This window comes from Aquarana catesbeiana, linkage group LG06 (genome assembly GCF_042186555.1).
Source record: "Aquarana catesbeiana isolate 2022-GZ linkage group LG06, ASM4218655v1, whole genome shotgun sequence".
Lineage (NCBI taxonomy): Eukaryota > Metazoa > Chordata > Amphibia > Anura > Ranidae > Aquarana > Aquarana catesbeiana.
Genome location: NC_133329.1, coordinates 243,450,364 through 243,462,738, shown reverse-complemented (window position 1 = coordinate 243,462,738; position 12,375 = coordinate 243,450,364). Strand labels below are relative to the sequence as shown.

Here is a 12,375-nt window from a genome sequence, read left to right as displayed (position 1 = left end):
GTGCTTCTAGGCATTGATAAAGCCTTTGACATTTTTTTGTATCCACAACTTTATCCCGGTGGTCCCCGATCCCAGGTAATTTTTTTCACACAAATAGAGCTTTCTTTTGGTAGTATTTAATCATCACTGGGTTTTTTATTTTTTGCTAAACAAACAAAAAAAGACCGAAAATTGATTGTTTTAGTTGCACTACCAGGGACTGAAATGCTTCAGGAAAGCTATTTTTTATGGTGGGCTAATCAAAATGACCACAGCTGATTACATTTGAAGGTCAAATGGCTTTGTGTGCCATTTACAAGGTGATTAGCTACACCTGATTGAGTTTACAAATACATTTTTAGGAGGGGGTGATCCTTTTTCCAACTCAGTGATTCTGTATTTGATTTTTTTAAAACCTTTGTTTTTGACACGTTGGTGTTATATCTTTCACTTGGATGTTATAAGTTGCACTGAGTACACTAGCTGCATAAAACATCAAACTGTGTCTGTCTTAATTTCAGGCTGCAAAGCAACAATATTTGATTATGTTAATGGGGGTGATTCTTTTCTATACCCACTGTATGTGAATCAAAAATCTATTTCAGTATGTTTGGCATCATGCCTCACTGTATACATTTTTTTTAAGCAAATAACTATTTGTGAATCTGTTGTGAACATTCTTACCTGGAGATCCTGCCAGTAACTGCTGGCTGACAGTGCTAAGCTACTATCCTGCAATTATCAGCAGCATTATCAGTCTTCATTTGGTCATTTGACTGCATGGCTTACTGAAAATGCTGCTTCGAACTAAGAGGCAGAGGCTTGGATTTGTCAGCCTGAAACAGGAAGTGCTGTTACTGGCAGGATCTCTAGGTAAGAAACTTTACAACAGATTTGCAAAAATGAATTGTTTCAATGGTAACTCCAATTTGTGGGGAAAAAATATAGCAAATATTAAAAAAATGATATTGCATATATAATTGTGACACAAGCAATTCTGTTATTGAATGTTATTTAAAAAAAATCCTTTTCAATCTGCAGTGCTGTCATATTTTGTAAAATTCAATAAAAAAAATGGCAACCTAAAGGTGTCACTAAAGGCAAATGAATGGTTCACTTTGCAAGGGAATTTTCACTTATCTTAGCGAATACAGTAACGTTTTGCTGACATCTATCAGCCAATCATGTGTTGGAAAACATACTGTATATTATTTTCTCTGCATGTGAGTGGGTATCCTTTACAAAGTGAATTTTCACCACATTCACTAATTAAGGGAAAATTCCCTTAGCAAAGTGAGCAGCATGTTTGCCTTTAGTAAATCAATCCCATGACATCAAATATACTGATAATAGCTTTATCGTTTAGCGTTTACATACACATTAACTTTAATCTGGTGTGGGAAGTAATGTTAGCTGTGTGTTGGTAGATGGAAGGTAAGCTGCTATAATAATGTATAAAAATGTTCTTCAGTTACTTTTTAATTAGCTATTGGGACACAAATGGGGAGGGTCCTGTACATAGAAAAGGTCACTGCATGAACTCAGGAACATGCATGTAGCACCCTTGTCCTAAACAGGGCTGCTAGTAAATTTAGTTGTGCTAGGAGGTAACTAGCCTGGCTAGTTTGTAGTTTTGATCGAATGGTTTTCTCCTAATCTTGAGTTTAACTGTGATTTATCTCTTTTGTCAATAGGTGGCACTGTTGCCTTTAGCATTAGTATGATAGATTACAGTGAATTCAGGTTATGAGTGATTATGCTTTTTTCAGCCAATCGCAGGGGTTTCTTTGGCCGCTGAGGCTGCTGGGATAGTCTATTGGGAGTGAGTCAGGTGATCAGGGTTCTTTCCACCCGTGCTGCGGCCTGGGTGGGTGGTGTGTGGAGCAGCAGCACAGGTGTAGGCCTGAAGCCTGAGGCCTAGCCGCATGTAAAGGGGCTCAGCCTGAGGGGAGCCTGATTGTTGCCAGAGGCGAAGGAGAAGCTAGAGGGACAACTACTCTTGTTGCCGGAGGCAAGTGTAGAAGGGATGGAGTTCTGAAGGAGTACCAGAGCAGATGCTTCACTAGCCAGGGACAGTGAAGTAAGTGGGAAAGTTTCAGTAGACACGCAGCCAGGAAACAAGTGGGTAAAGCTTGAAGATAAGTACAACGGGTAGCTGTGAGTGGAGCTTGAGAAGTCCAGCATGTAGCTGGGAGCTAAGCTTGAGGATCTACAGTGGGATACCGTGAGTTGAGCTTGAAGAACTACAGTGGGATACTGTGAGTGAAGTTGTTGCCATAGGTGACAGCAGTTGCTACAAGATACAGATTGCTGCATTCAGCTTAAAGGCCCTTTTCTGTATTGCTGTCGGCCTAGTTCTATTTTTGTTTGCGGAGTCTGCCAAGTTGCTATTGCATTTGCCTAAGGGTGTCCTGTGCCATAACCCTCTCTCCCCTGTTCCTGAGAAATATAAATATCTTTTTGTTCATTTTTAAAAGTGACTGGCACCCATCTTTCCATCTTGCACTACACCCCCCATACCTGGTAACCTGCACCCTGAGGAGGAATGTCAGCCCTCCCTGACTCTGGGGGTTACCACCAGGCCCTTGAAGGTTGGGGAGACCGCTAAATACAGAACTACAGGCAGTCCCCGAGTTACATACATCCGACTTGCATACGACTCATACTTACAAACAGAGGGAAACAACAGGTAGTGAAAGGAAATCTACCCCTAGGAAGGGAAATTCACTCCCGTAAGAGTTATCCTTGGAAAAGGATGTCTCCACTAAAGCTTTATTACCAATCCTTGTCTCCATGACAACCCAAAATTTTAAAAATCCAATTGTCACAGGGACAAAAAGTGAGGTCAAATCTTTTAATCAGGGGCACAGACAGCAAAACAAATGTTACAGGGGTGTTAACCCTTCCCTATACTATCCAAAACTTGAAAATAATTTTTTGGCTGAAGTTACACTTAAAAAATCTACTTGTTCTGACTTATATACAAATTCAACTTAAGAACAAACCTACAGAACAAAATCTTCTTTGTAACCCGAGGACTGCCTTGTACTGCCTTTTTCATAGTCATTTAAAAGAGAATGTTATAACCAACTAACTTTTTAAGATGTGAAAAGAATAACCTTATAGGGTTTCATTTTAAAGAACAGAAATGCAGTCAGGTGAATGGAGTGAACATATACACTTGTGGGGACCATTAGATACACCTGTGACATCTAAGTGCGAAAAAGCCTTAAAGTACAACTGAAGGAAAATCTTTTTTTTTTTCCGTTTTGAATAGAGTGGGCAGGGAAATCTCAAATTTTGGGTTGTCCCCAGAAAAGTAATAGAGGGGAAATCTTCCAATGGGGACATTAGTTCCAGTGACCTGGGGGTCCCCAAGGGATTCCCTTAATTTCTAGGGATTTATCCTCACTTCCTGTTTTGGATATGGGACAGGAGGTGAAGGGAAATCTCCCCAATGGGACACAGATGGCAAGAAATAAACTGACAAGGGTCATGAGCCTCCCTTACTTCAAAATGAAAAGAAAAAGCTTTGCCTATAGTTCTACTTTAATGTCAAATTTAAGAATAAATGAGAGAAGGTGCTATTTGTAGCTGCAACTGAATCTGTTCTTATATATGTTATTAAGATAACATTTATTTATTAGAATGTGGGATATCGATGCTTCTAAATAAACAAACCTTGTATATTATCTTTTTAAAATGCAAACAACTGCATTTTCTTTTATAGAGAATGGGAAGCTAAATTGTTGTTATTGCAAGAAATCCTAGATGAGTGGCTTAAAGTACAGGCTACATGGTTATACTTGGAGCCCATATTTAGTTCCCCTGACATTATGGCTCAGATGCCTGAAGAGGGCAGGCGATTCTCAACTGTGGACAAAACATGGAAAGACCTAATGAAACAAGTATTGTTGGTAAGTAACCAGTGGAAAAAACATGATTTTTTTTTTTTTTTACACCTTTTTTATATTTCTTTCCTTATTTACATGCAAGCCAAGCTTTCTAACAATTAATTATTACATGTTTAAATAAACTATATCCCTGACAGTGGTTCCTTCATAGTCACATGCTTTAAATTTTCTTAAAAATAAACCTTTGGGCAACTAACTCTTCAAACACTCTTTGCCATGTCATAGCTTATACCTACTTCAGTTACAGTAATTTATACTGGATCTTGGTTTGCATATATAGGTAGGAAAAATATAAATAATGTCATATAACATAAAAGAAAAGAGATTTGTATACGAAATACTGTTCTTACTTGTATGTACTCTATAGCGTTTTCAAATTTTTTTTTTTTTTTTTTTTAGGAGAGTGTTCCTTTAAAAGTGATGAGTTCTCAGTGTATTGTTAAATATGTGTATGTGTACAATGAATACAGTATGGATTTACTGTATTCATTAGTGTTGGCAGTTTAAAATACAGGCACTTGGACATTAATGTTGTTTTCCACAAGATGGCACTGTGAATCTGTTGTAATGTTTCATGACGAAAAAAAAAAAAGCTAAACAGACATTCTATCCCCGTTGATCAATAAAAATAAACTTGCTCTATTTTCATGATAATGTGGTTTATCTCTTAGTGCGTTGGGATGAAAGGTAATGCAAATGTGATCTAACCTTTCACAGTAATTCTGAATAATTGGTACTTAAAAATGCGTTTCCCTTTTGCTAAAGGATCAGGAAAGAAAACCTTGGCGGGCAATGACATTGACATTTTTTCGGAGGTGACTACATAAAAACACATTTCCATTTTGTAGTTGTTTGTTTTATTAAAAGAACCTACAATTTGCAAGCACATTTTGGCTATTTTAGAAGCATAGGCAGCTCTTAAAAGAAAAAGTTGCTGGCACTGGCCATTCTTATTTATATTTCACCTAGAAAATTGAGGGGGAAAGAAGCTTGCCCATTTTTTTTGCTGGCAAGGTGCAGCAAGATGCTCTTATAAGAGGCCTTTTGTACTTCAGCCCCAGTAAAACAAAAGCAGCACACAGTCAGTAGTACTGTGATATTTTCTTAATGTATCCACCTTCTGAGTGGGGAATCAACCTAAAAGAGAGTAGTACCATGCAGCACACTTCCTAACATTCAGGATAAGTGTAGCAGCACTATGCACAAGAGGAGAGAAGGCACAGGATTGCTGGCCCCTGGCAATATTTCTTCTAACTCACGGTCTGCCTGCAAATAATAGGGTTAACTTACATAAAAGTGAATGGCATTTTTGTAAATGTGTGGCGTGCAGAGCAGTGGATTGAAAGTTGTTAACTCAATCCATGGCAGTGAAGTGAGTAGGAGACGGACGGGAAGGCAGCGATCGTACGGGAAGGCGGCGATCAGACCGGCCTTACCTTAGGAGGCTGCTCCTCGCTCCAGGCTCCCAGGCAGAACAGGTGTTGCTTCTTAATATTCGCTAATGGCTTCCTGCTTCTCCTCCCAGGCCGAACAGGAAGTGGGTCCTGAGACCTGATTGGCCGGAAGTCCCAAGACTCCCTAGCCAATTGGGTTTTAGGACCCGCTTCCTGATTGGCCAGGAGGAGAAGCAGGAAGACATTGACGAATAATAATTTGCTAATGTCACACAACTGCGCCCCGAGCCCGCCCTTTTTTGAAGCCAATTAGAGCCTCGGGCTCTAATAACGTGCTTCAAAAAAAAAAAAAAACATTGAAATCCATGTGTCTGGCACCCTGCATATAGATTAGGGGCCGGGCGCATGGATTAGGGGAGCTGCGCCCCTGCGCCCCTAATGGAGCAGCCGCCACTGGTTTAGAGCCCTTGTATTGTTTTCTCTTAGGAATGATCAACATGTTCCTTGTCCTTCTTAAGAAATCCATGGTTGAACATTAGGTTATTTCTAATGGATGCACTTTTTGTTGATGCAATAGTGTGGTTTTGTCATGAAGGCTTAAAGCAGGGGTCTTCAAACTGCGGCCCTCCAGGTGTTCAGGAACTACAATTCCCATCATGCCTAGTCATGTCTGTGAATGTCAGAGTTTTACAATGCCTCATGGGATGTGTAGTTCTGCAACAGCTGGAGGGCCATAGTTTGAGGATCCCTGGCTTAAAGCATAGAGGAAACAGCACACAAATGTCTACCAGTGAAAAGAAACTATAATTGATTTAGTTCAATTTTATTTTAAGTTTTTTATGTTTTTATACTGGTGATTTATATGTTTTTACTATATGTATTCAATCTTTATTTTACAAATAAACGTTTACTATTTGACAGAAGTTTAACAGAGCATAGGGGGCCATCTAAAGCAGTGGCTTCTTGCCTGGAGACATACTTTGTCTGACCAAAACCCCAGACCAAGCCTCCAGTAAGGCTTGAGTCTCTCTTTTTACTCATGTCCTTATTTGTGTCAGTAAATTTCATATTGAGCTATTGAGCTCTGTTAACTTTTGTAGAACAGTTGGTTCAGAACTCTTCTGGCTAAATAGAAGACTACATAATATTCACATGGTGCAATATTTCATATTTACTTGTTATTTTCTTGATTCCCTTTAAAGTGGATGTAAACCCAATGTCATCCTTTCTAAATTACTGCCATAGGGGTTATCTATAAGGATATACATGCCTCCTGCATGTATCTTTACCTATCAAATTTCTTTCCTCTTCCTGTTATTAGACCCGAAAAACTGCATATTCTGTGGGTGGGTCTGTTGTCTGGAGCTCGGTGGGTGGAGTCGTGATGTCAGTAGACTCCCCGCCCACCTCTACACTCCCCGTGTCAACATGCATTTTCTCCTGTGTATTTCTTACACTGAACTTCTGCTATGATCTCTAACATCCAGTGAAAAGACAGGAAAGTTTGAGACAGAGAAAATTCCCCTAGTGGACTTTTAAGGCACATATAAAAGAATATTTAGGAGAGTATGTAGAGTAAAACGCCAGTTTATTCGTTACAAAAAAGTTTTTCAAGTAAATATCAAACAAGTGACATACGTACAAACAGGGAATGCAGTTCTATAGATATAAAACTAGTGATACCAATACGCTTGTACCCGACGCGTTTCGGAGTTGCTTTTTGCCTCCTTCTTCAGGGGTGATTGTAAGCTTTAAACAGAGATTTATTGGTATCTATAGTTATTGGTTATGCATTCCAAGAGGTTTAAAAGAAGACAAACATGTTGACACATACTGCCCATCAGACGCGTCCCCTGAGCATGGTGTATAGAGCTTTGATGGAGTGTCTCCAAAGTATTTATATAGCCTCCATCGGGGTAGAGGTAAATAGGTAGACAAATATGGGGTAGTTTTACTTCCTTTCAATAGGAATAAAGGCCCATTAATCAAGGGCGTATAAGAGTTTGGATCTGAGATCACACTGAGGCCAAATGCGTCCAGGCAGGACGCTGTCGGTGTGAGCTGTTGTTACAAAATTATTTGGGCTTCACCGGATCTAGTTCCATCACCAGCTGCTGATCCCTATACTGTAGGCTGACCAGGATCCGCATTTGGCCTCAGTGTGATCTCAGATCCAAACTCTTATACGCCCTTGATTAATGGGCCTTTATTCCTATTGAAAGGAAGTAAAACTACCCCATATTTGTCTACCTATTTACCTCTACCCCGATGGAGGCTATATAAATACTTTGGAGACACTCCATCAAAGCTCTATACACCATGCTCAGGGGACGCGTCTGATGGGCAGTATGTGTCAACATGTTTGTCTTCTTTTAAACCTCTTGGAATGCATAACCAATAACTATAGATACCAATAAATCTCTGTTTAAAGCTTACAATCACCCCTGAAGAAGGAGGCAAAAAGCAACTCCGAAACGCGTCGGGTACAAGCGTATCGGTATCACTAGTTTTATATCTATAGAACTGCATTCCCTGTTTGTACGTATGTCACTTGTTTGATATTTACTTGAAAAACTTTTTTGTAACGAATAAACTGGCGTTTTACTCTACATACTCTCCTAAATATTCTTTTATATGTGCCTTAAAAGTCCACTAGGGGAATTTTCTCTGTCTCAAATTTTGAATTTAGGATGTGGCACAATTTGCAGATAATTAGCCGATCAAACCCCTGTTCTGAAAGACAGGAAAGTAACCATATGACTTCAGCATGCCAAATCATGCTGAGGTGTGGAACAGCCAATCCTTGCAGAGCTTCAGAAGAAAAGAGTGGGGGAGGGAATTAAAAATAATGCATGGGTTCGGCCGTCCCCGGGAAGCGTCGGCACCTGGCTCGGGACGGCCGAACCCGGAAGCCTTACTGTTTCTGCTGCTATTTTCGTTTTTAAATGTAAGTTACTACTTATGTCACATTAAACTTTGATTGAATTACTACACTATGGGAGCATCTTCTTCTTCCTTATTATCATTCTGGGGTCTGTGTGAGTGGTGGTGACTATTATAGAAAGCCTGACCCACGCACACTCTCCGGAGGAGGGGGATAGCTTCTGGACCTTCATCCTTTGCATAGAAGCATTAACCATCTGCTGGACTTGGCCCATTGGGGGCCGCCAATTGAGGTGAGAGGCTGGGGGAAACACCTGTGTGCCGCACCAGTTTTTAAGTGAATGAATTCAACACTAAGTCACCTTTACTGGCACGTTACTATTGACTTTTTTATGGACATTAAGAGTCACATTGCATGAAGCAACATTTATTTGGACTTGATCACTTTATTTGTCACAGTTTTTTATATTTTTTTATATTTTTTTGCAGGTGGGAGGGGTGTTGATTTTTGAGCCATTTTCAGAGTCGCATTTATATATGCATGAATTTGCACAATTGTCACCTTGTTTTGCACTTGATCACTTATGTATAGATGTGGGGTGCAGAGTCGCATCCTTTAATTAAGTATTGCATTGCAGTTTTTTATGCTTATATTAGGAGGAACTGGATTTCATCTATTCACCAGTAATATTTATTTCCTTTCAATTTCTGGCTATATTTTCACATGTTGGGTTTAGGAATATTATGCACATTGTATGATTTATTTATATATTTTGAGGAATTGCAATTTATTTATCCAAAAATAATTTTTTATTCACTTTTAATATCTATTCTTAATTTCTGGTCATATTTACACACGGTGTGGTTTTAGGAATAATATGCACACTGGATGATTTACTCATATATTCCTACTAGGAATGGCAACCAGCACTTAGCACTTTATTATAGTTTGGCTGCTTCTTAACAGGAGAAGGTAGTAGTTAATACTGGAGTGCAGTGTTCATATTGGAAAAACATGCACACTGGTCTATGGTTATTATTTGTAGATGCTTATTGGTTGCTACACCAACTATAGGCATTACGTGCATTGTGAATTAAGGAAAGATTTAGATTCATGCTACTTTGAGATTTTCTTTCCATTATTGTGAGTGGTACACTTAGATAGATTAGCGCCACATACCTTTTTACCATTATTACGTATTCATCAGTGTGGGTGAGGACACCTCTTATGTTGGCAGCTGTTCTATTTGGTACCATTGTCCATGGTCTTTGAGAGTGTGGTTTTGCGCACTAGTTCTTTGCTATTTTAGTCTTATACTCTACAGTATGATATAAAAGAAAAAAAAAAATAATTGGGTTTACATCCACTTTAATACTACAGCTTCAGTAAAAGTTGAACAGCACTTTGTAGCTACTGAGGGTAAAAAAAGGCACCGTTGTAGAAGATGCAGTGGGCTGTATAAGATGCAAGTGTTTCTAAAATGCTTGTGATCACTCAGGCTTTAACATGTGTATGAAACATATATACAGTATCTCACAAAAGTGAGTACACCCGCACATTTTTGTAAATATTTTATTAGAACTTTTCACGTGACAACACTGAAGAAATTACACTTTGCTACAATAAAGTAGTGAGTGTACAGCTTGTGTAACAGTGTAAATTTGCTGCCCCCTCAAAATAACCCAATGCACAGCCATTAATGTCTAAATCGCTGGCAACAAAAGTGAGTACACCCCTAAGTGAAAATATCCAAATTAGGCCCAATTAGCCATTTTTCCTCCCTGTGTCATGTGACACGTTAGTGTTACAAGATCTCAGGTGTGAATGGGGAGCAGGTGTGTTAAATTTGGTGTTATCACTCTCACTCTCTCATACTAGTCACTGAAAGTTCAACATGGCACCCCATGGCAAAGAACTCTCTGAGGATCTGAAAAAAAAAATTGTTGCTCTACATAAAGATGGCCTAGCCTATAAGAAGATTGCCAAGACCCTGAAATTCAGCTGCAGCATGGTGGCCAAGACCATACAGCGGTTTAACAGGACAGGTTCCACTCAGAACAGACCTCACCATGGTTGACCATGGAAATAGATGTATGAGTGCTGCCAGCATTGCTGCAGAGGTTGAAGGGGTGGGGCGTCAGCCTGTCAGTGCTCAGACCATACACCGCATGCTGCATCAAATTGGTCTGCATAGCTGTCGTCCCAGAAAGAAGCCTCCTCTAAAGATGATGCACAAGAAAGCCCACAAACAGTTTGCTGAAGACAAGCAGACAGAGGACACGGATTACTGAAACCATGTCCTGTGGTCTATTGAGAGACAAAGATAAACTTATTTGGTTCAGATGGTATCAAGCGTGTGTGGCGGCAACCAGGTGAGGAGTACAAAGACAAGTGTGTCTTGCCTACAGTCAAGCATGGTGATGGGAGTGTCTTGGTCTGGGGCTGCATGAGTGTTGGGGAGATACAGTACTGGGCAAATACAGTTCATTGAGGGAACCACGAATGCCAACATGTCCTGTGACATACTGAAACAGAGCATGATCCCCTCCCTTCAGAGACTGTGCCACAGGGCAGTATTTCAACATGATAACGACCCCAAACACACCTCCAAGAAGACCACTGCCTTGCTAAAGAAGCTGGCGGTAAAGGTGATGGACTGGCCAAGCATGTCTCTAGACCTAAACCCTATTGAGCATCTGTGGGGCATCCTCAAACAGAAGGTGGCGGAGCGCAAGGTCTCTAACATCCACCAGCTCCGTGTCGTCATGGAGAAGTGGAAGAGGACTCCAGTGGCAACCTGTGAAGCTATGGTGAACTCCATGCCCAAGAGGGTTCAGGCAGTGCTGGAAAATAATGGTGGCCACACAAAATATTGACACTTTGGGCCCAATTTGGACATTTTTACTTAGGAGTATACTCACTTTAGTTGCCAGCGGTTTAGACATTAATGGCTGTGTGTTGCACATGTGCGGCCTTGGCTTTAAGGGGTTATACCGGGATGATGCATTAGAGCGGACTGTCGGCTCTTTAGGGATAGCAATCGATGCGGCTAAAAGCCGCTCGGCTGTTATCCTAAAGGAGCAAGAAGGGACACCCCCCCCCCCACTGCCTTCTGCTGCTCTTCCCAGGCCTCTCGTCCCATGGGAGACCCGATCCCGGTACCAGCACTTCCGCCGGCTAGAGTGAGACTGGAAGAAAGCCAGAAATGGCTTAGTTTCAGTCTTATTTTTGTAAACAGGGAGACGTCACAACGTCACTCCCAGTTTACTCGGCTGCAAATGACACCGTTTAAAAAAAAAAAGGACAGTATTCAGAATCACTGTTTTTGGCGATCTGAATACTTTGAAGTGCAAAGGAAGGATTTGGGGTCTTTTAGACCCCCAATCCCTCCCTGAAGAGGACCTGTCACCACCTATTACTGTCACAAGGGATGTTTACATTTTTTTTTTTAAAGTGACAATGGAAAAAAAATAAAAATAAAATAAATAAGAAAAAAAAAATTTCAATGCGCCCCTGTCCCTCGCGCAGCAAAAAAAACCACACACGTAAGTTGCTCCTGCATAAGTAAACTGTGTTCAAATCACACATGTGAGGTATCGCCGCGATCGTCAGAGGGAGAGCAATAATTCTAGCGCTAGATCTCCTCTGTAACTCTAACCTTGTAACCATTAATTTATTTTTAAAGTGCCACCTATGGAGATTTTTAGGTACCGTAGTTTCTCGCCATTCTACGAGTGTGTGCAATTTCAAAGCATGACATGTTAGGTATCTATTTACTCTGCGTAACATCTTCTTTCACATTTTACAAAAAAAATTGGCTAACGTTACTGTTTCATTTTTCGTTTAATTCATGAAAGTGTCTTTTTTTTTTCCCAAAAAAATTGCGTTTGAAAGACCGCTGTGCAAATACAGAGTGAGACATAAAATATTGCAACAATTGCTATTTTATTCTCTAGATTCTCTGCTAAAAAATATATATAATGTTTGGGGGTTCTAAGTAATTTTGTAGCAAAACATACATATTTTAATTTTGTAAGCAACAAATGCTTAGGCATGAAAGGGAGGAACAAAAAGAAAAATTTCTTTGAGCACAGTACTAATTTTTTATGCTCTCAAAGACAATCAATACACACTTGAAATTTCTATTAGATCACAAGAAGCATACATAGGTTAGTGGTTGATATGAAAGGGACACAGAGTTTGG

At 40.0% G+C, this 12,375-nt stretch overlaps 1 protein-coding gene across 2 annotated transcripts in view; it reads left to right on the top strand.

The window, feature by feature from the left end:
* Positions 1-12,375, top strand: part of DNAH7 (dynein axonemal heavy chain 7) — a 607,644-nt gene that overhangs the window by 101,194 nt on the left and 494,075 nt on the right. For both annotated transcript variants that reach the window (XM_073633106.1, XM_073633105.1), the window contains exon 18: positions 3,710-3,896. In XM_073633106.1, coding sequence (XP_073489207.1) covers positions 3,710-3,896 — 187 coding nt within the window. The remainder of the gene's footprint in view (positions 1-3,709; positions 3,897-12,375) is intronic.